Source organism: Saimiri boliviensis, chromosome 4, assembly GCF_048565385.1.
Source record: "Saimiri boliviensis isolate mSaiBol1 chromosome 4, mSaiBol1.pri, whole genome shotgun sequence".
Classification (NCBI taxonomy): domain Eukaryota; kingdom Metazoa; phylum Chordata; class Mammalia; order Primates; family Cebidae; genus Saimiri; species Saimiri boliviensis.
In genome coordinates this window covers 26204551-26226446 of record NC_133452.1, presented here as the reverse complement: position 1 = coordinate 26226446, position 21896 = coordinate 26204551, and the positions used below count along the sequence as shown (strand labels likewise).

At 39.4% G+C, this 21896-nt stretch overlaps 1 protein-coding gene across 7 annotated transcripts in view; it reads left to right on the top strand.

The window, feature by feature from the left end:
- PHACTR2 (phosphatase and actin regulator 2) overlaps positions 1-21896 on the top strand; it is a 302003-nt gene that overhangs the window by 135157 nt on the left and 144950 nt on the right. The window contains exon 1 of one of the 7 annotated variants that reach the window (XM_074397357.1): positions 20204-20461. The exons of 5 other annotated variants lie outside the window; for them this stretch is intronic. In XM_074397357.1, the coding sequence (XP_074253458.1) occupies positions 20416-20461 (46 nt within the window). In that variant the 5' untranslated portion in view covers positions 20204-20415. Of the gene's footprint in view, positions 1-20203; positions 20462-21896 lie in introns of those variants that run through there. One more of the 7 variants, XM_074397355.1, reaches the window with a different exon arrangement.

Genomic DNA, 21896 nt, shown 5'->3' with positions numbered 1-21896 from the left:
TAAATATAATATATCTCTAATTACCACATTAGCTTTATTCTACATGTTTTATAGTGTTTTCCTTGTTGTTTAATTCTAAACATTTTATGTTACAATTGGATTTTCTTGTGTTACTTAGGATTATGTTTCTTTCAGTTTCTAAAAATGTGTGAGAAGGCTTTTTATTTCTGTTTTTAACTAGGTTTTCTTGTTGATTTTTAATTAAATTACATTATGGTCAGAGATAGGGATTATCTCTGACCATAATGTAATTTGGAATGATTAATAGGAATGATTTCAAATTTATTGAGATTTCTGTTATGATCCAGTGTTGACTCAATGTACAGTTGCCACTTCTTGAGTACAAGTTTCTACACATGTCTGTCTATTACATCAAGCTTGCCAATAGGATTGTTTAAATTCATGACCTTAAAAATACTGTTTTCATGATCTATTAGTTTTCGATAGTATGTTAAAAATCTCCTCGTATTATTGTGGATCTGTCCATTTATCCTTGTAATTCTGTTAGTTTTTGCTTTATAGATATATTTCGAGGTTCTGATGTCAGTGGTATATGAGATAATAATTTGAACATCCTGTTTGATTATAATTTTTGTCATTGCCCTACATAATAGGTCCCTCTATGCTGTTTATTTTGCCTTCAGTTTTATTTTATCTATTATTAATATTGAGATTACATATTCTCTTTTGGTAAGAATTTGCTTAGTATATATTTTTCATACTTTTATTTTCAGCTTTTGCTGTTTGGAGTGTGTCTTCTAAAAATGTCAGATAAAGAGATGTACTATATTTCTGGTGCTTACAATTTTTTAGTCTTTGTCATTAGATAAGAAAACATACTCCTTTCCTGTTTATTGAGATTACTAATTTGGACTTACATTGACTGTCTTAATTTTTTAAGCACGCTCTTCTTCAATTTTTTCTTTCATTTTTTCATCATTTGGATTAGTGAAGCTTTCTTTAATACCCTTTGTTTACTGATTTGGAAACTTATTGTTATATCTTTCTTATTATTTGAAACAGTTATTTTTTCTAACAAAGTTTAAAATTAATTAGTACATCTATCTTTCCCCTGATCAAAATCAGGACTTTAACATACATGTTAAAGCTTCACTACTTCCTCATTTGCAGAGCCGATAGTTTATTAAATTCACCATAATGTCCTCACTTTCTGTGCTCATTCTTGTTTCCTGCATACCACCCTTACCTCTGGGTTCATTTTCTTTCTTTCTTTCTTTCTTTTGTTGAGGCAGTGTCTTACTCTGTTGCCCAGGCTGGAGTGCAGTGGCGCAGTCTCAGCTCACTGCAACTTTCACCTCCTGGGTTCAAGTGATTCTCCTGACTTGGCCTGGCAAGTAGCTGGAATTATAGGCATCTGCTACCACGCCCAGCTATTTTCTTACATTTTTTGTAGAGACAGGGTTTTACCATGTTGGCCAAGCTGGCCTCGAACTCCTGACCTCAAGTGATCTGCCTACCTCGGCCTCCCCAAGTGCTGGGATTATAGGCATGAGCCACCACACCCAGTCTGGGTTCATTTGCTTTCTGGCTGAGGAATATCCTGTAGATGTTTTCAGTGATTGATTACTTTTAGCGAATTATTGATTTAGTGAATGAGTGTTTACCTGGATATGGAATTCTAAGTTGACAGTTGCTTCTTTAAAACACTAAGAAAAAAATAATTCTGGTGTTTTTGAGATCCGACTTTCAAGATGGCCGCCTAAGAACGGCTCAGGACTTCAGCTCCCAGTGAAAGTGCAGAGGGTGAGTGGACGCCGCATTTCCAGACGAACTCTTATTGCCCACAGACCAGGAGATACCCAGGCAGAGGGGTCGCCAGCGTCGCAGTCCCAGCCGGTGCGGCTGTTTTGGCCCCCGCGGGGCTGATTCCGCCCGCGCGGCTGCTGTGACCACTCCCTGTTGCTGCGGTTCTCCGTACAAAAGCCACTGGTCTGGGAGCCCTCTTAGCTGGCGAGCAGAGCCTTGAGACGGCAGAATAGCCCATTCATCTGAAATAGCGAGCCAGGCCAGGAGATTCCTAGGCAAAAAATCCGCCAGGAGCCGGGGCCGCGGTTCCAGCCGACTCCGTGAGTCGCAGCACGGGAGATCCCGGCGCCTTTTCAACAAGCGACCGGAACGCGGGGTCGTTCAACTTAAAAGAAAAGACTCTGAGTCAGGGAGCCAGGTGATCAGGCTCGGTTGGTCCCACCCCTCCACCCCCAACAACAACAAAAACAAAAACAGTAATTGGAAACCCTCTGGGTTGAGCCCTTCAAACCAAGCACAGCTGAACCGGGACGGTCCGGCTCCGTGGGGGAGGGGCTTCCGCCATTACTGAGACTCTCCACCGCTACGGAGGCAGGCTGCCGTTGCCGAGGCAACCCGCCGTTGCCGAGGCAACCTGCCACAACAGAGAGAGTCCGCCATAACAGAGGCGGGGCCACCATTGCCCAGACAGTTCTAACTACGCCCATATAAAAAGGACTGCAGGGAAGAGCTCAGGGCAGCTGGGCGGAGCCCACAGCAGCTCAGCAAAGCCCCTTCGGGCAGGCAGAGGCTAGGCGTGCTGCTAGCTGGGCGGGTCCGACCTGAAAAAAAAAAAAAATCAAAAAAGGCAGTAGTGCAACGGAAACTCATAAAGCTCCAACTCCCTGGGACAGAGACAGACAACAGGTGGATAAACCCACAAAAATGGGTAGAAACCAGCGTAAAAAGGATGAAAACTCCCGAAACCAGAACACCTCTCCTCCTAAAAGTGATCACAACTCCTCACCAGCAAGGGAACCAGACCGGATGGAGAAGGAGGGTGATGAAATGACAGAATCAGACTTCAGAAGATGGGTAGTAAGAAACTACAATGAGCTAAAAGAACATGTTCTAACCCATCGCAAAGAAAATAGGAACCTTGAAAAAAGATTGGACGAACTGCTGACGAGAATGGACAGCATAGAGAGGAGAATAAGTGAATTGATGGAGCTGAAAAACGCAACACGAGAACTTCGTGAAGCATGCACAAGCTTCAACAGCCGAATTGACCAAGCAGAAGAAAGGATATCAGAGGTCGAAGACCAACTCAATGAAATAAAAAGAGAAGGCAAGAACAGAGAAAAAAGCGCAAAAAGGAATGAACAAAATCTTCAAGAAATGTGGGACTATGTGAAAAGACCTAATCTACGTCTGATAGGTGTACCTGAATGTGATGAAGAGAATGAATCCAAGCTGGAAAATACTCTTCAGGATATTATCCAGGAAAACTTCCCCAACCTAGCAAGGCAGACCAATATTCAAATCCAGGAAATACAGAGAACACCACAGAGATATTCCTCAAGAAGAGCAACCCCAAGGCACATAATCGTCAGATTCACCAGGGTTGAAATGAAAGAGAAAATGCTAAGGGCAGCCAGAGAGAAAGGTCGGGTTACCCACAAAGGGAAGCCCATTAGACTCACAGCAGATCTCTCAGCAGAAACCCTACAAGCCAGAAGAGACTGGGGGCCAATATTCAACATCCTTAAAGAAAAGAACTTTCAACCCAGAATCTCCTATCCAGCCAAACTCAGCTTCATAAGTGAAGGAAAAATAAAATCCTTTGTGAACAAGCAAGCACTCAGAGATTTCATCACCACCAAACCTGCTCTACAAGAACTCCTGAAAGAGGCTCTACACATATAAAGGAACAACCAGTACCAGCCACTCCAAAAACACACCAAATGGTAAAAAAGCAGCAACACAATCAAGAATCTGCATCAACTAACCAACAAAACAGCCAGGTAGCATCAAAATGACAGCATCAAATTCACACATAACAATACTATCCCTAAATGTCAATGGACTAAATGCCCCAATCAAAAGACACAGACTGGCAAATTGGATAAAAAGCCAAAACCCATCAGTGTGCTGTATCCAGGAAACCCATCTTACATGCAAGGATACACAAAGGCTTAAAATAAAGGGATGGAGGAAGATCTACCAAGCAAATGGAGAGCAAAAAAAGGCAGGAGTTGCAATTCTCATCTCTGATAAAATAGACTTTAAAGCAACAAAGATCAAAAGAGACAAAGAAGGACATTACATAATGGTAAAAGGATCATTGCAACAAGAAGAGCTAATGATCCTAAATATATATGCACCCAATACAGGAGCACCCAGATACATAAGGCAAGTTCTTAACGACTTACAAAGAGACTTAGACTCCCACACAATAATAGTGGGAGACTTTAACACCCCATTGTCAATATTAGACAGATCAACCAGACAGAAAATCAACAAGGATATCCAGGACCTGAACACAGACCTGGAACGAGCAAACCTAATAGACATTTACAGAACTCTCCACCCCAAATCCACAGAATATACATTCTTCTCAGCACCACATCACACCTACTCTAAAATTGACCACATAATTGGCAATAAATCACTCCTCAGCAAATGCAAAAGAACAGAAATCATAACAAACAGTCTCTCAGACCACAGTGCAATCGAGTTAGAACTCAGAATGCAGAAACTAACTCAGAACCGCACAGCTTCATGGAAACTGAACAACTTGCTCTTGAATGTTGACTGGATAAACAATGAAATGAAGGCAGAAATAAAGATGTTCTTCGAAACCAATGAGAACGAAGACACAACATACCAGAATCTCTGGGACACATTTAAAGCAGTCTCTAGAGGAAAATATATAGCAATGAGTGCCCACATGAGAAGAAAGGAGAGATCTAAAATTGACACCCTATCATCAAAATTGAAAGAGCTAGAGGAGCAAGATCAAAAAAACTCAAAACCTAGCAGAAGACAGGAAATAACTAAGATCAGAGAAGAACTGAAGGAAATAGAGACACAAAAAACTCTTCAAAAAATCAATAAATCCAGGAGCTGGTTTTTTGAAAAGATCAACAAAATAGACAGACCACTAGCCAGATTAATAAAAAAGAAAAGAGAGAATAACCAAATTGATGCAATAAAAAACGATAAAGGGGATATCACCACAGATTCCACAGAAATCCAAACCATCATCAGAGATTATTACAAACAACTCTATGCACATAAACTAGTAAACCTGGAAGAAATGGATAAATTCCTGGACACCTGCAACCTCCCAAGCCTAAACCTGGAAGAAGCCGAAACCCTGAATAGACCAATAACATGGTCTGAAGTTGAGGCAGCAATAAAGAGCCTACCACCCAAAAAAAGCCCAGGTCCAGATGGGTTCACAGCTGAATTCTACCAGACATACAAGGAGGAGCTGATACCATTCCTTCTGAAACTATTCCAGACAATCCAAAAAGAGGGAATCCTTCCCAAATCATTTTACGAGACAAACATCATCCTGATACCAAAACCCGGCAGAGACTCAACAAGAAAAGAAAATTTCAGGCCAATATCCATGATGAACATAGATGCAAAAATCTTCAATAAAATACTGGCAAACCGATTGCAACAGCATATCAAAAAGCTCATCCACCATGATCAAGTAGGATTCATCCCGGGGATGCAAGGCTGGTTCAACATACGCAAGTCCATAAACGTAATTCACCACATAAACAGAACCAAAGACAAAAACCACATGATTATCTCGATTGATGCAGAGAAGGCTTTTGACAAAATTCAACAACCCTTTATGCTAAAAACCCTCAATAAACTAGGTATTGACGGAACGTATCTCAAAACAATAAAAGCTATTTACGACAAACCAACAGCCAATATCATACTGAATGGGCAAAAATTGGAAGCATTCCCTTTGAAATCTGGCACTAGACAAGGATGCCCTCTCTCACCACTCCTATTCAATATAGTACTGAAAGTTCTAGCCAGAGCAATCAGGCAAGAAAAAGAAATAAAGGGTATCCAAATTGGAAAGGAGGAAATCAAATTGTCTCTATTTGCAGATGACATGATTGTATATCTGGAAGACCCCATCATCTCAGCCCAAAATCTCCTGAAACTGATAAACAACTTCAGCAAAGTCTCAGGATACAAAATCAACGTGCAAAAATCACAAGCATTCCTATACACCAGTAATAGACTTCAAGAGAGCCAAATCAAGAACGAACTGCCATTCACAATTGCTACAAAGAGAATAAAGTACCTAGGAATACAACTAACAAGGAACGTAAAGGACCTCTTCAAGGAGAACTACAAGCCATTGCTCAACGAAATAAGAGAGGATACAAACAGATGGAGAAACATTCCATGTTCATGGTTAGGAAGAATCAACATCGTGAAAATGGCCATACTGCCCAAAGTAATTTACAGATTCAATGCTATTCCCATCAAGCTACCAATGACCTTCTTCACAGAACTGGAAAAAAACACCTTAAACTTCATATGGAACCAAAAGAGAGCCCGCATAGCCAAGTCAATTCTAAGCAAAAAGAACAAAGCGGGAGGCATCACACTACCGGACTTCAAACTATACTACAAGGCTACAGTAATCAAAACAGCATGGTACTGGTACCAAAACAGAGATATAGACCAATGAGGCCTCACAGGAAATACAACATACCCACAACCATCTGATCTTCGACAAACCTGACAAAAACAAGCAATGGGGAAAGGACTCCCTGTTTAATAAATGGTGTTGGGAAAACTGGCTAGCCATGTGCAGAAAGCAGAAACAGGACCCCTTCCTGACACCTTACACCAAAATTAACTCCAGATGGATTAAAGACTTAAACATCAGACCTAATACCATAAAAACCTTAGAAGAAAATCTAGGCAAAACCATTCAGGACATAGGTGTAGGCAAGGACTTCATGACCAAAACGCCAAAAGCAATGGCAACAAAAGCCAAAATAGACAAATGGGACCTAATCAAACTCCACAGCTTCTGCACGGCAAAAGAAACAGTCAGTAGAGTGAATTGGCAACCAACAGAATGGGAAAAAATTTTTGCAGTCTACCCATCTGACAAGGGGCTGATATCCAGAATTTACAAAGAACTAAAGCAGATCTACAAGAAAAAAACAAACAAGCCCATTCAAAAATGGGCAAAGGATATGAACAGATACTTTACAAAAGAAGACATACAGGAGGCCAACAAACATATGAAAAAATGCTCATCATCACTGGTCATCAGAGAAATGCAAATCAAAACCACATTGAGATACCATCTCACACCAGTTAGAATGGCGATCATTAAAAAATCGGGAAACAACAGATGCTGGAGAGGATGTGGAGAAATAGGAACACTTTTACACTGTTGGTGGGAATGTAAATTAATTCAACCATTGTGGAAGACAGTGTGGCGATTCCTCAAGCACCTAAAAATAGAAATCCCATTTGACCCAGCAATCCCATTACTGGGTATATATCCAAAGGATTATAAATCATTCTACTACAAGGACATGTGCACACGAATGTTCATTGCAGCACTGTTTACAATAGCAAAGACCTGGAACCAACCCAAATGCCCAACGATGATAGACTGGATAGGGAAAATGTGGTACATATACACCATGGAATATTATGCAGCCATCAAAAACGATGAGTTCACGTCCTTTATAGGGACATGGATGAACCTGGAAACCATCATTCTCAGCAAACTGACACAAGAGCAGAAAATCAAACACCGTATATTCTCGCTCATAGGCGGGTGTTGAACAATGAGAACACATGGACACAGGGAGGGGAGCACTACACACTGGGGTCTGTTGGGGGGAAATGGGGGAGGGGCGGGGGGTGGGGAGGTGGGAAGAGATAGCATGGGGAGAAATGACAGATACAGGTGAGGGGACGGAAGGCAGCAAAGCACACTGCCATGTGTGTACCTATGCAACAATCTTGCATGTTCATCACATGTACCCCAAAACCTAAAATGCAATAAAAAAAAAAAAAAAAAAAATTCTATCATTGACGTGGATTTATGATGATTTCTTAAAGTGGCATTTGCCTTTCCTGCCTATTGCTTCCTAAATTTTCTCGATATTTCTGTTGCTCAATATCATTAGAATGTGTTTGGGTATAGATCGATTTGTTCTTTCCTTTCGTGACACATGGATTGTTTTCATTCTCCACTTGGAAGCCTAACAGACATCTCAAAACTGAACTTCTAATTTTCTATTCCAAATCCACTCCACTCACTGTTGTGCTAGTTTTAAGTAATGGCAATTTGATCTTTTCAATTGTTCAGAAAAAAATTTTGAAGTCTTCATTTTGTCTCCCACACCCCACATTCAACCCATAAGGAATATTGCTTTTATCATCAAAATGAGTCCAGAATCCAGGTACATTTCATTATCCACTGCTGCCAACCTGATCTAAGCCACTATCATTTCTAGTCTGGATTCTTTCTGTAGTCTCTCCTGGTCTCTCTGCTTCTAATCTTGTCTCCTCTGTTCTCAACTCAGAAGCCACAGCAGTTTTAAAACATAAGTCAGATCATGTCATTACTTTGTTTGAAACTGTCATTGCATCCTTATCTCATTCATAGTAAAAACCAAAGTCTTTATTTTTATTTTATTATTATTTACAGTTCTGGGATACATGTGCAGAACATGAAGGTTTGTTACATAGGTATACAAACCATGGTGGTTTGCTGCACCCATCAACCCATCATCTACATTAGGTATTTCTCCTAATGCTTTCCGTCCCCTACACCCTACCCTCCAACAGGCCCTGGTGTGTGATGTTCCCCTCCCTGTGTCCATGTATTCTCATTGTTCAACTCCCACTTATAAGTGAGAACATGTGGTGTTCGGTTTTCTGTTCCTGTGTTAGTTTGCTGAGAATGATGGTTTCCAGCTTCATCCATGTCCCTGCAAAGGACATGAACTCATCCTTTTTTATAGCTGCATAGAATTTGATGGTGTATATGTGCCACATTTTCTTTATCCAGTCTATCATTCATGGGGATTTGGATTAGTTCCAAATCTTTGCTATTGTGAACAGTGCTGCAATAAACATACATGTGCACGTGTCTTTATAGTGGAATGATTTATAATCCTTTGGATATATACCCCGTAATGGGGTTTCTGGGTCAAATGGTATTTCTGGTTCTACATCCTTGAGAAATCACCACACTATCCTCCACAATGGCTGAACTAATTTAAACTCCCACCAACAGTGTAAAAGTCTGCCTATTTTTCCACATCCTCTCCAGCATCTGTTGTTTCCTGACATTTTAGTGATCACCATTCTAACTGGTGTGACATGGTATCTAATTGTGGTTTTGATTGGCATTTCTCTAATGACCAATGATGAACTTTTTTTCATATGTGTGTTGGCTGCATAAATGTGTTCTTTTAAGAAGTGTCTGTTCATGCCCTTTGCCCACTTTTTGGTGGAGTTTCCTTTTCTTTCTTTCTTTCTTTCTTCTTTTTTTTTTTTTTTTTTGAAATTTGTTTAACATTTTTGTAGATTCTGGATATCAGGCCGTTGTCAGATGGATAGATTGCAAAAATTTTTTCCCATTCTATAGGTTGCCTGTTCACTCTGTGCAGAAGCTATTCAGTTTAATTAGATCCCATTTGTCAGTTTTGGCTTTTGTTGTCATGGCTTTTGGTGACTTAGTCATGAAATCTTTGCCTATGCCTGTGTCCTGAATGGTATTGTCTAGGTTTTCTTCTAGGGTTTTTATTGTTTTAGGTCTTATGTTTAAGTCTTCAATCCATTTGGAGTTAATTTTGGTTAATAAAGTGTAAGAAAGGGTTCAGTTTCAATTTGTATATGGCTTTTCCCAACACCATTTGTTAAATAGGGAGTCCTTTTCCCACTGCCTGTTTTTGTGAGGTTTGTCAAAGATCAGATGGTTGCAGATGTGAGATGTGTGGTGTTATTTTGAGGTCTCTGTTCTGTTACACTGGTCTGTATATCTGTTCTGGTACCAGTACCATGCTGTTTGGTTACTGTAGTCTTGTAGTATAAAGTCAGGTAGTGTGATGCCTCCAGCTTTGTTCTTTTTGCTTAGGATTGTCTTAGCTATACGGGCTCTTTTTTCATTCTGTATGAAATTTAAAGTAGTTTTTCTAATTCTGTGAAGAAAGTCAATGGTAGCTTGATGGGAATAGCATTGAATCTATACATTACTTTGGGCAGTATGGCCATTTTCACGATATTGATTCTTCCTATCCATAAGCATGGAATGTTTTTCCATTTGTTTGCGTCCTATCTTATTTACTTGAAGAGTGGTTTGTAGTTCTCCTTGAAGAGGTCCTTCACATCCCTTGTTAGTTGTATTCCTAGGTATTTTATTCTCTTTGTAGCAATTGTGAATGGGAGTTCACTCATGATTTGGTGTATAGGAAGGCTTGTGATCTTTTGCACATTGATTTTGTATCCTGAGACTTTGCTGAAATTGCTTATCAGCTTAAGGAGATTTTAGTCTGAGATGTTGAGGTTTTCTAAATACACAATAATGTCAGCTGCAAACACAGACAATTTGACTTCCTCTCTTCCTGTCTGAATACCCTTTATTTCTTTCTCTAGCCTGATTGCCCTGGCCAGAACTTACAATACTGTTTTGAATAGGAGTGGTGAGAGAGGGCATGCTTGTCTTGTGCTGGTTTTCAAAGGGAATGCTTTCAGCTTTTGCCCATTCAGTATGATATCTGCTGTGGGTTTATCATAAATAGCTCTTATTATTTTGAGATATGTTCCCTCAATACCTAGTTTATTGAGAGTTTTTAGCATAAAGAGGTGTTGAATTTTATTGAAGGCCTTTTCTGCATCTATTGAGATACTTGTGGGGTTTTTGTCATTCGTTCTGTTATGTGGTGGATTACATTTATTGATTTGCTTATGTTGAACCAGCCTTGCATCCCAGGAATAAAGCCAACTTGATCATGGTGAATAAGCTTTTTTATGTGCTGCTGGATTTGATTTGCCAGTATTTTATTGAGGATTTTCACATCAATGTTCATCAGGGTTATTGGCTTGAAATTTTCTTTTTTCGTGTGTGTTGCTGCCAGGTTTTGGTATAAGGATGATGCTGGTCTCATAAAATGAGTTAGGGAGAAGTCTTTCTTTTTCTACTGTTTGGAATAGCTTCAGTAAAAATGGTACCATCTCCTCTTTGTACCTCTTGTAGAATCTGACTGTGAATTCATCTGCTCCTGGGCTTTTTTTGGTTGGTAGCCTATTAATTGCTGCCTCAATTTCAGACTTGTTATTGGTCTATTCAGGGATTCAACTTTTTTTTGGTTTAGTCTTGGGAGGGTGTATATATCCAGGAATTTATCTATTTCTTCTGATTTTCTTGTTTATTTGCATAGAGATGTTTATAGTATTCTCTGATGGTAGTTTGTTTTTCTGTGGGATTTGTGGTGATAGCCCCTGTATGATTTTTTTATTGTGTATTTGATTCTTCTCTCTTTTCTTCTTTATTAGTCTGGCTATCTATTTTATTAATCTTTTCAAAAAAAAAAAAAAAACCCAGCTCCTTGATTCATTGATGTTTTTGAAGGGTTTTTTGTGTCTCTATCTCCTTCAGTTCTGCTCTGATCTTAGTTATTTCTTGTCTTCTGCTAGCTTTTGAATTTTTTTTTTTTTTTTTTTTTTTTTTTGCTCTTGCTTCTCTAGTTCTTTTAATTGTGATGTTAGGGTGTTGATTTTAGATCTTTCCCACTTTCTCCTGTGGGCATTTAGTACTATAAGTTTTCCTTTAAATACTGCTTTAGCTGTGTCCCAGAGTTTCTGGTATGTTGTATCTTTGTTCTCATTAGTTTCAAACTTATTTATTTCTGCCTTAATTTAGTTATTTACTCTAGTAATCATTTAGGAGCAGGTTGTTCAGTTTCCGTGTAGTTGTGTGGTTTTGAGTGAGTTTCTTAATCCTGAGTTCTATTTTATTGCACCGTGGTCTGAGAGGATATTTGTTATTATTTCTATTCTTTTGCATTTGCTGAGGAGTGTTTTACTTTCAATTATGTAATCAATTCTAGTATAAGTGCAATGTGGTGCTGAGAATAATGTATATTCTGTTGATTTGTGGTGGAGAGTTCTGTAGATGTCTATTAGGTCCACTTGGTCCAGAGCTGAGTTCAAGTCCTGAATATCCTTGTTCATTTTCTGTCTCATTGATCTGTCTAATATTGACAGTGTGGTGTTAAAGTCTCCCACTAGTATTGTGTGGGAGTCTAAGTCTCTTTGTATGTCTCTAAGAACTTGCTTTATGAATCTGGGGGCTCCTATTGGGTGCGTCTATATTTAGGATAGTTAGCTCTTCTTGTTGCATTGATCCCTTTACCATTATGTAATGCCATTCTTTGTCTTTTTTGATCTTTGTTGGTTTAAAGTCTGTTTCATCAGAAACTAAGATTGCAACCCCTGCTTTTTTTGCTTCCCATTTGCTTGGTAAATATTCCTGCATCCCTTTATTTTGAGCGTATGTGTGTCTTTGCATGTGAGATGGGTCTCCTGAATACAGCACACTGATGGGTCTTGACTCTGTCCAATTTTCCAGTCTGTATCTTTTAATTGGGGCATTTAGCTCATTTACATTTAAGGTTAATATTGTTATGTGTGAATTTGATGATGTATTATGATGCTAGCTTGTTATTTTGCCCATTAGTTGATGCAGTTTCTTAATAGTGTCTGTGTTTACAATTTGGTATGTTTTTGCAGTGGCTGATACTAGGTTTTCCTTTCCATATTTAATGCTTCCTTCAGGAACTCTTGTAAGGCGGGCCTGGTGGTGACAAAACCTTTCAGCATTTGCTTGTCTCTAAACGATTTTATTTCTCCTTCACTCATGGAGCTTAGTTTGGCTGGATATGAAATTCTGGGTTGAAATTTTTTTCTTTAAGAATGTTGAATATTGGCCCCCACTCTCTTCTGGCTTATAGAGTTTCTGCAGAGAGATCCACTGTTATTCTGATGGGCTTCACTTTGTGGGTAACCTGAGCTTTCTCTCTGGCTGCCCTTAGCATTTTTTCCTTCATTTCAACCTTGGTGAGTATAATGATTATGGATCTTGGGGTTGCCTATCTTGAGGAGGGTCTTTTTGGTGTTCTCTGTATTTCCTGAATTTGAATGTTGGCCTGTCTTCCTAGGTTGGGGAAGTTCTCCTGGATAGTATCCTATAGTGTTTTCCAACTTGGTTTCACTCTCCCCATCACTTTCAGGTACACCGATCAAATGTAGATTTGGTTTTTTCACATAGTCCCATATTTCTTGGAGGCTTTGTTCATTCTTTTTTCTCTAATCTTGTCTTTATGCTTTATTTCATTAAGTTGATCTACAATCTCTGATATCCTTTCTTCCACTTGATTGATTTGGCTATTGATACTTGTGTATGCTTCACGAAGTTCTTGTGCTGTGTTTCTCAGCTCCATCAGGTCATTTATGTTCTTCTCCAAACAGGTTATTCTAGTTAGCAATTCCTCTAACCTTTTCAAGGTTCTTAGCTTCTTTGCATTGGGTTAGAACATGCTCCTGTAGCTTGGAGGAGTTTGTTATTACCCACCTTCTGAAGTCTACTTCTGTCAATTTGTCAAACTTATTCTCTGTCCAGTTTTGTTCCTTTGCCGGCGAGGAGTTGTGATCCTTTGGAGAAGAAGGCCAAAGTTATTATAGTCAACTGCAAGGTCCTACATGGTTTCAATCCCCTTCTCTTTAGCTTTACCTCTCTTATTCTATATACTCCAAGCACACCATTGCCCTTGGGTTCCTCAAATACATGCCATCCTCCTGTCTTTATATTAACTGGTCTTTCTTCTTGGAAAACTTCTACCCCAGATAGCCATATGGTTAACTCCATTACCTCCTTCGTGTTTTTGCTTAAACATTATCTCCTCAGTGAGGACTACTGTGACCATCACACACCAGTCCAATCTCTTTTACTCTTCTGTATTTCATAGCACTTTTCATCTTCTAAATTGTTACAAAGTTTACTGGTTTATTATATTTACTGCTTATTTTCTGTCATTACATTAGAATGGAAGCTCTACGAGTGCAGATGTTTTTGTATTTTGCATAATTCTATCTCCTAAGTACCTAGAACAGAGACTGGTACAAAGAAGATGCATAATAAATGTTTGTTGAGTGACTGATGAACCAATAAATAGATTATTATTAATATAGAACTAGCATATATGTAACACAATATAGTTCCAATGTATTTTCGTAGGGTAGGAATACAGTGAAATAGTTACATCCCAAATGCTCATTAACCGGTAAATAAACAAACTTTTGTATAGTCATACAATGAAAGGCAACCTTCAACTAAAAGGAACAAAATACAGATATGCAGAGCAACTTGGATGAATATCAAAAGCGTTACATAAAACAAGCCAGATTAAAATCAACTGTATATAATATCATTCCATTTATATGAAGTTTTAGAAAAATCAAAACTATAGATGTGGAAAGCAGGTCGGCAGTTGCCCAATGCCAGGCATGGTACAGGGGTGTAAAACGGGAATTAATTGCAGAAGGACATGATGGAATACCTAAGGGTTCTCAAAGTTTTCTGAAACATGATTGTGGTGGTGGTTGCACTGCATGTTTATTAAAATTTATTGAACTGCTTGCTTGAAACGAATACATTTGAGGGTCCATAACTTATTCTTCAAAAAGCTGCAAGCAAGCCTGGGCAATATAGTGAGACCCCATCTCTACAACAACAACAAAATAATAATAATAATTAGCTGGGCATGGTGGCAGGCACCTATAGTCCCAGTTACTTGGGAGGCTGGGGTGGGAGGATTGCTTGAGCCCAGCAGTTCAAGGCTATGGTGAGCAATGCACCACTGCACTCCAGCCTGGGCCACAGAGCAAGACCCTGTCTCAAAAAATTAAATAAACAAAGAGCTGCAAGCAATAAACAAATACAGTTAATTCTGACCATATACTACTAAAATTTAATCTTTCTTTAATTCAGGAAGTACTTCATAATCTTGGAGCACCTTCAGAATGAATAAGCAACTCTGTATGGCAAAAATACGGATTTAGTAATTTGCTAAAATTCAGAGCCTTCTCTGTACCAGCCTACTGGGCATCCCTAGCACTTAGAAGAGCAAACTTATTTTTTTATTATTATTATTTTTTATTTTTATTTTTATTTTTTGAGATGGAGTCTCACTCTGTTGCCCAGGCTGGAGTGCAATGGTGCAATCTTGGCCCACTGCAACCTCCGCCTCCCTGCTTCAAGTGATTCTCCTGCCTGTCTGCCAAGTAATGGGGATTACAGATGTGTACCACCAATGCCAGCTAATTTTTGTATTTTTAGTAGAGACAGGGTTTCACCATGTTGGGCAGGCTGGTCTCGAACACCTGACCTCAGGTGATCCGCCTCCTTTGGCCTCCCAAAGTGCTGGGATTACAGGTGTGAGCCACCGTTCCGGGCCAGAGGAACCAACTTCGATTCCTCCACTGTTAGGATCATTTGCTTGTAGACTGCAGCACCCCTACTCCACCGTACCCGTACCATGAACTCCACCATAGAAGGGCCCATACCTCACTTATCCTCAGGCCCAGGTGCTAGAGGCACCATGCCCATGGGAGGTCCTCAGTCAATTTTAGTTGAATGACTAGATGATTATTTCAGAGTGGCATATAAAAGAAAATTTACAGTCACCAACAGACTTGATATTCTCTTGCTATGGAGTCAAAATACTATACTATTACCAAGATTTTACATGTGTTCCCATGTTTTCTTTTGTCCATACTTGGAAGATGTTATCATTGAGGAGATAACATAAATACTTATTTTAAATTTATCATCTATGTATTGGGGACCCTCTAATTGCCAGGCAGATTTTATTAGTTTCTAGAGATGGATGTGATGGTTAATAAAACAAGGATTTGGACCTTACTCGAAGCAATTATTTTGTGTAAGTTGGGCAGTCATCATTACAGATGTCTTTAAAGACTGTTCTTTTTAGATCCTGGTCAATAAATTAAATATTATTCGTTTTATAGCCGTTACCAGAGTGTTAATACTATGGATGAGTACTTTGGTTTGCTTATGAAATGAACTAGAGCAAAATTACAGACACTTTTCCTCCCAGGGTAGGAGAATGTCTTTGGAAAAGGAAATTCCAGCACCACCCCTTGAGGTCTTTATTTTCCAGCATAAATCTTCCAACTGTGGCGCTCACTCACTAAGTAAGCACACGTGAGCCACACCCCGCCTCTGCAGAGACTCACACAGGGTGAGGCAGAGGCAAGGTATTTTGTTAATCCTTTTAGCTTGAGCAAGCAGAAGAAGGAAAACTCAGGAAATAAATCACATGAAAATATGAGAACAATAGGAAAGAAAAGCCTGTCTTTCGGGTTTGTTTCCTGTTCTAATACTTGTGGAATGTGGTCTTCTCTTCTACTGATGCTTAATATAACCAGAATATGCAAAGTTATAATTCTTTCCTGAACAAAAGTTTTCTGTTTTTCTGTTCATATTCTCATGTTAAAACCAGCATCTCTCAGAATTGTTAAAATCTAAGTTATAGTAGCCATTTAGCTGCGACTTCTGTAGAGTGACATTTTACAAAGTAAACATTAGTTACACATCCAGAGTTTCCACTGAATTTATAATATCCAGTAAACCTTCCATTTGCTTTTTATATTTTTCTAAGTAAGTTGCCTCTTACAAAATGTAGCCAAGTTTTGAAGAAACACAAAGTTTTAAAAACCCATAAGACATTCTAGTAAAAACTACCTGAATACTTAAAACAACTTTTATATATCAGTTTTTAGTATCCTATTAGGAAAACTGCTAAGTTTTAAGTCATTTCCTTTCCATTGAGAAATAATTTTTCTGTGGCTAAAATTCCCATTAGCCAGAGAATGTCACTGATTTTCAGGATATTTATGGCCAAATCCAGAAATAAGGGTGCCAGTTAATGTAATCTTCATCTACTTGTATATGGCCACTATCCACCACTGTTGCCTCCCGGGTCGCTGCTGTTCTGATCAATCATCTCATCTCTTGGGACTCTGCCTACCCCTTCCCTTCCACCATAATTCCTCTACCTCTAACTACTGGTATCTCAAAATGGGTCCTCACACAGCTGGCAGCATCTGGACAAGGCAGAGACCTCCAGGATTAGTATTCATGGCGTTCGTGTTCTGAGAGAGGAAGGTTCCCTCTTCTTCCTGCTCCAAGCTTGATTTGGCTGCCTACAAAAATCTGGCAGTGACCTAAGTTATAGGATTTGGTAGTGGTGACTGTAGTAATTGTAAACTCTCTTCTCTAAAGCAACCAAATTGCATGTCTGCCATTTGGACTTTGACCTAGTGGTAAAGGACTTTCCCACAAATGGTGGTCCAGATTGCCAGCATTTAGGCTTCTGTCTGCTTTCACTTTTATCTAATAGATACAGTGGCTTCCATTCAGGAATAGCACAAGTGTCACTTTGGGTACCCCAGATGGGTGAGTCTAGACTTCCCACATCACACAAGTCAGTGAAGTCTGTGTGATACGGTAGAATGCTTGAAAACCTAAGTACAACTTCTTTGTCGTAAAGGCACACTGGCTTTCAGAAGGGGAAATTCTATATCACTAATTCACTTACTTTAATTTCTTTCTGGAAATAAATGAATAAAGCACAGTAGTTCTTTTAGAGGTTGAAAAATATTTAGAATGTTCTGTGGAAAAAAATCAGTAAATGCCATTCATCTATATTTTTAGGAAGGCTCGGTAGAAGCTATTCCTCAAACTCGGCCATAGTACGATTTACCGCAGCGTTATTATAACAGAGAATAGTGGCGGGCTGAAGGCAGTTCACACAAACTTCTGGGCCAAACTGTTAAATTTCAAGGAATGTTGCAAGCTGTTTGATATCAGTCTTGCTAGCTGGTTGGAGGCCTATAGAATAGGTCATTGTAGGAGTATTTACATCACAGTAAACAAAGCATTCTGAGGACACCTCTTGCCTCCTCACCCCCAGCCCAAACCAGATAAGCATTTACCAGAATATCACGGGATAAGAGATTGGTTTAGAAATAGAGAACGAAGAGTGGGACCAATGGGATAAATGCTGAAGAATTATAAATAGATAGCTTCCTCAGAGTTAGCTGTTGGCACTAATCTTGTTTAGCATTTTAATAAATTCCCTAGTGAGAGGTAGTATACAAAGAGATATCCATAATTTTCAGATGACATTAAATGTTTCCAGAGTTAAATTATAAACCCATGGGATTAACACCCAAAACTCTTAATAAAACTTTATGCATTCTAATAAGGCAGGAGTAAGGCAATTCGGGGGGAAATTATCTTAAAATACTGTTGTTAAATGATAAATTCTAATCTTTGCGTTGCAATGTAGAGATGAAATTTAGAGATTTCTGTAGACTTTTTCTGTGTTCATTAGTATAACTTGCTAGCTGTGACAAAAAGGCCACTGCAACACAAGTTCCATCAGAAGCTCTGGAAACCAAGAACTGTCCCACTCTTAGAAAGAAACCTTAGTGCGCACTTCCTGCCGTTTCGGTTAACATGCTTCAAGGAGAATGTAATGGAACTGGAAGAGTTTCAGAGAAAATTGTGCAACCTGTTCGGGGTATTATAGGAATCCCAGATGAGGCTGAAGATTATATTAACTAGCAAATCTGAAACATCTTGAATAAGGTAAATATAGCTATATTAAGCAAATCCTGAAAAACTGGAACTATAGTTCACCTCCTTAATCTTGAAATAAGCATTTATAGAAGAAATAGAAATATAGTGTCATTTCTCAAGGAAAAGAAATGATAGCAATTCAAAGTTTAACTTTTATCAGTATGTAAAAATTATGATAGTTACATATTTTGAAAGAGCAAAATTTACTTCATACTTCCTCTGATTCGTAGCCTACCTTTATCAGATCGGCTCTGTCAAAAGGAAGAGTGAGACATTCTCCCTCTTAACTTACCTTTAACCATTTTTGCTTGCTTTTTTTTTTTTTCTAATGGCAACTCAAAGCAAAGAGCTGCAAGAGCCAGCAATTATAATTGTTTACTCTTATTGCTTAGCTCCCCAGGTGGGATGTGTTTCCAAAACACACTTTTGTATTTATAAGGAAATGTAGTTAGGATTAATTTTATTGTCCTAATTAGAATTCACATTTTGGTTAAATCCCCAATTTCATTTAAAAAAATCAGGTTTCTTAAGAGTGAATTAGGCAAAGGGAAGAAGAGAATGAATTACACTTTCTAGGGAAACGATCTTCCCCACAAGGGTGAGTGGGCTATTTGAGTGTGAAAAAAAAAATAGGGCAACTTATTTAACTATAGCAAAACAGACCAGTAAGTGTCTTTCAAAAAAAAAATCTAACAAGGCTCTGCACAATCTTAACAATAAAAATTTTTTTAAAAAATGATTTTCATGTTAGTTCAGAGTTGTCTCAGATAAACTAAAAAACGAAAGCTGTGGTAGATGACCTAAAAAGATTGCACTTTCTGTTATTTTTTACTTTTTAATGAAATATATACATTCAGCAAACTGCACATGTCACTGTAGACATCTCAATGAATTTTCGTAAAATGAATGCATCCAGTAACCACCATCCAGTCTAATGCACCATATGTAGATGTTGCATATACTGTCTCCCTATATATTTATATATACATGATATATATATATATATATATGGCATGTAGATTACTCATAGTAATTAATCATTAATTGTAAATATGAAGACTATTTGTATTCATATTTTTAAGAAGATTGAGATTGAACAGGATATTATAGTAGGGTTTCGTTCAACTTTCAAGGCTGTTATCGTTGTTTACCCCGTTGGTATATTTTAAAGACTTTATTTCACAGTAATTATTTTGAAATAAGGGAGAGCTTTAGGTGGCAGGCAGTGAAGAGTATATTGATCTCACACACAGCCCTATCATTTAGATTTGTTGTCGAGCCTGATTGAGGCCATTAATGCTGTTTTTTGGAATTGTATTTGTTAAAAGGAAGATAATTTTTAAAACGAGGGGAAAAAATGGGCACAGGACATGAGAGTGCCACAGTACTGCAAATAGAATGTAAGGACGGAAATAACTTTTAAGAAACACATTTTGTTAAATTAAGTACCGTGACTAAATACTTTAATTCCTTTTCTTGTAGCCTTTAAGGATCATTTGACTTTGAACCTCTTAAGTTACAGAGGAGTAGCCTGAAAGCCTGGGCTCCCTTCCACCCTGAGAGTGTGCGGGTACCGCAGGGCCCGCCGGGGGCTTCCCCTCTCGCTGCTCCTGCGCCCTCCATCCCCTCCCCGCTTCCCCCTCCTCCCCTCCCTATCGCCCTCACCCCCCTTCTTCCCCCGTGACCCCTGACCCCAGCTAATCTGCATAGAGGAATGACAGGCATCCGCTGGGCAGGATCCGCCGCGCCGGCTACGGCCGGCCGGGCTGGGAGACCCGCGCTGGGGAGAAGGTGAGGGGACCCGGCGGGCCGCTGGGCACAGGCCGGGACATGAACGCTTGGAACTCTGGCTGGGAGCGGACCCATGATCGAAGGACCAAAGCGGCCGCGTGATCACTGGACCTGGCCCCTCGACTCCAGCCATGGGCCAGACCTCGGTGTCCGCGCTGTCCCCGCAGCCCGGCAGCGGTGAGTCCGGGGCGCACGCGATGCGCTCCTGCCGCGCGGGCGCTGGGCTGGCGGCTGGGCCCCGGGGCAGGCAGGGCTCGTCGTCTGGTCGGGTTCCGCTCGGACCCGCCAAGTCCCTCGGAGAAACCCCAGAGGTAGCGCTCGCCAAACTCTTTGTCGTGAAAGAGGAATGCCTTTTGGGATCCAGCCTATTTTACCTTAAAGGCACAGGCTCCATTTTTCTGTGCGTGATGCCTCGCTGTGGTTTTTATCCAAATTATTTCGGAGCCAGAAACTTACGGGAAACGCCATTTGTGTATTACTGTGTTTTTAAAAACGCGAAACTTAGAGAGCAAGAGAAACATGCCAACAGGTTTTTCTGTATTTATGCTTGGCTTCCGAACAGACTAGGACTGAATGCTCTCAAGCTTGTCAACTGATTTATGGTTTGTTATTCGGAGTAGAAGCCTGATCGCCTTCTTAACCTGGCAGAACGCTGAATACTTAATAACTAGCCCCGAAATGCGCGATTGTTTCAAATGAAACTTGTTTTGTTTATATTAGAGCAGTTATAAAATTTAGGGAAACGTATCTCATGAACTTAGTTCTCCAGGACTAAAGTTAGTTTTGTGGAAACGTGTGTAACGTGTCTGAGTTGTAATGTCATGTTTTAAAAGTTTCTCCCCGTCCCCCCTCTCCGATTTTCTTAAACAAAAAGAGGGAAGGAAGGTACGTCTGGCATTTCCCCAGCAGTGTAGGGATTAAAAAAAAAAAAAAAAAAAAAAAAAAAAACTGTTTGGTGCTATTACCTGTGATTGGGTAAGGAAATAAATTTAAAAGGTACTATTTTGATATTTTTCCATCAACAATTAAAAAATAAATAAAACTCAAAGGGACCATTTATGTTATTCATTGAGATATTTGATACACTTTTTAACTTGCGCAAACATCAACAGGATCTTGCTGAAAGGAAATGACAAGGCGCAGAGGAAGGTTTTTTAATCTGCCTCAGGATGTCTAGCTAGATAGCATTCTGTCATTCCAATCCCCTTCCCTACTTTATACCCAGTGGGTTTCTTTAGGTAGCACAGCCTCACTCCCTGAGATACCACAAACTTTGCTGAGATGTCTGTTAATACCGCAGAAGACCCCTCCACGAAGAAGAGACATCAGAATCCGAAAAAGATTACAGTATACCTTCCTTTACCATTAACGACATGGCTACAGCTCTGAACATCAAAAAGACTTCATGTTGGTAGCTTTTCGAGAGATTTTTAGGGGGAGGTGTTGAGTAGGATTTTAAATTTAGTAAACTATTTTGTGCAAGTAAGTCTTGGTTTCCTTTGCCTTACCTTAAAGTGATGCGAGACTTCTTTTCATTTCAAGAAAGGGTTATATTTTTAAATTTGCGTGCCAGCAAAGATAGAATTAAATCAGTACTCCATACAACAGGTAT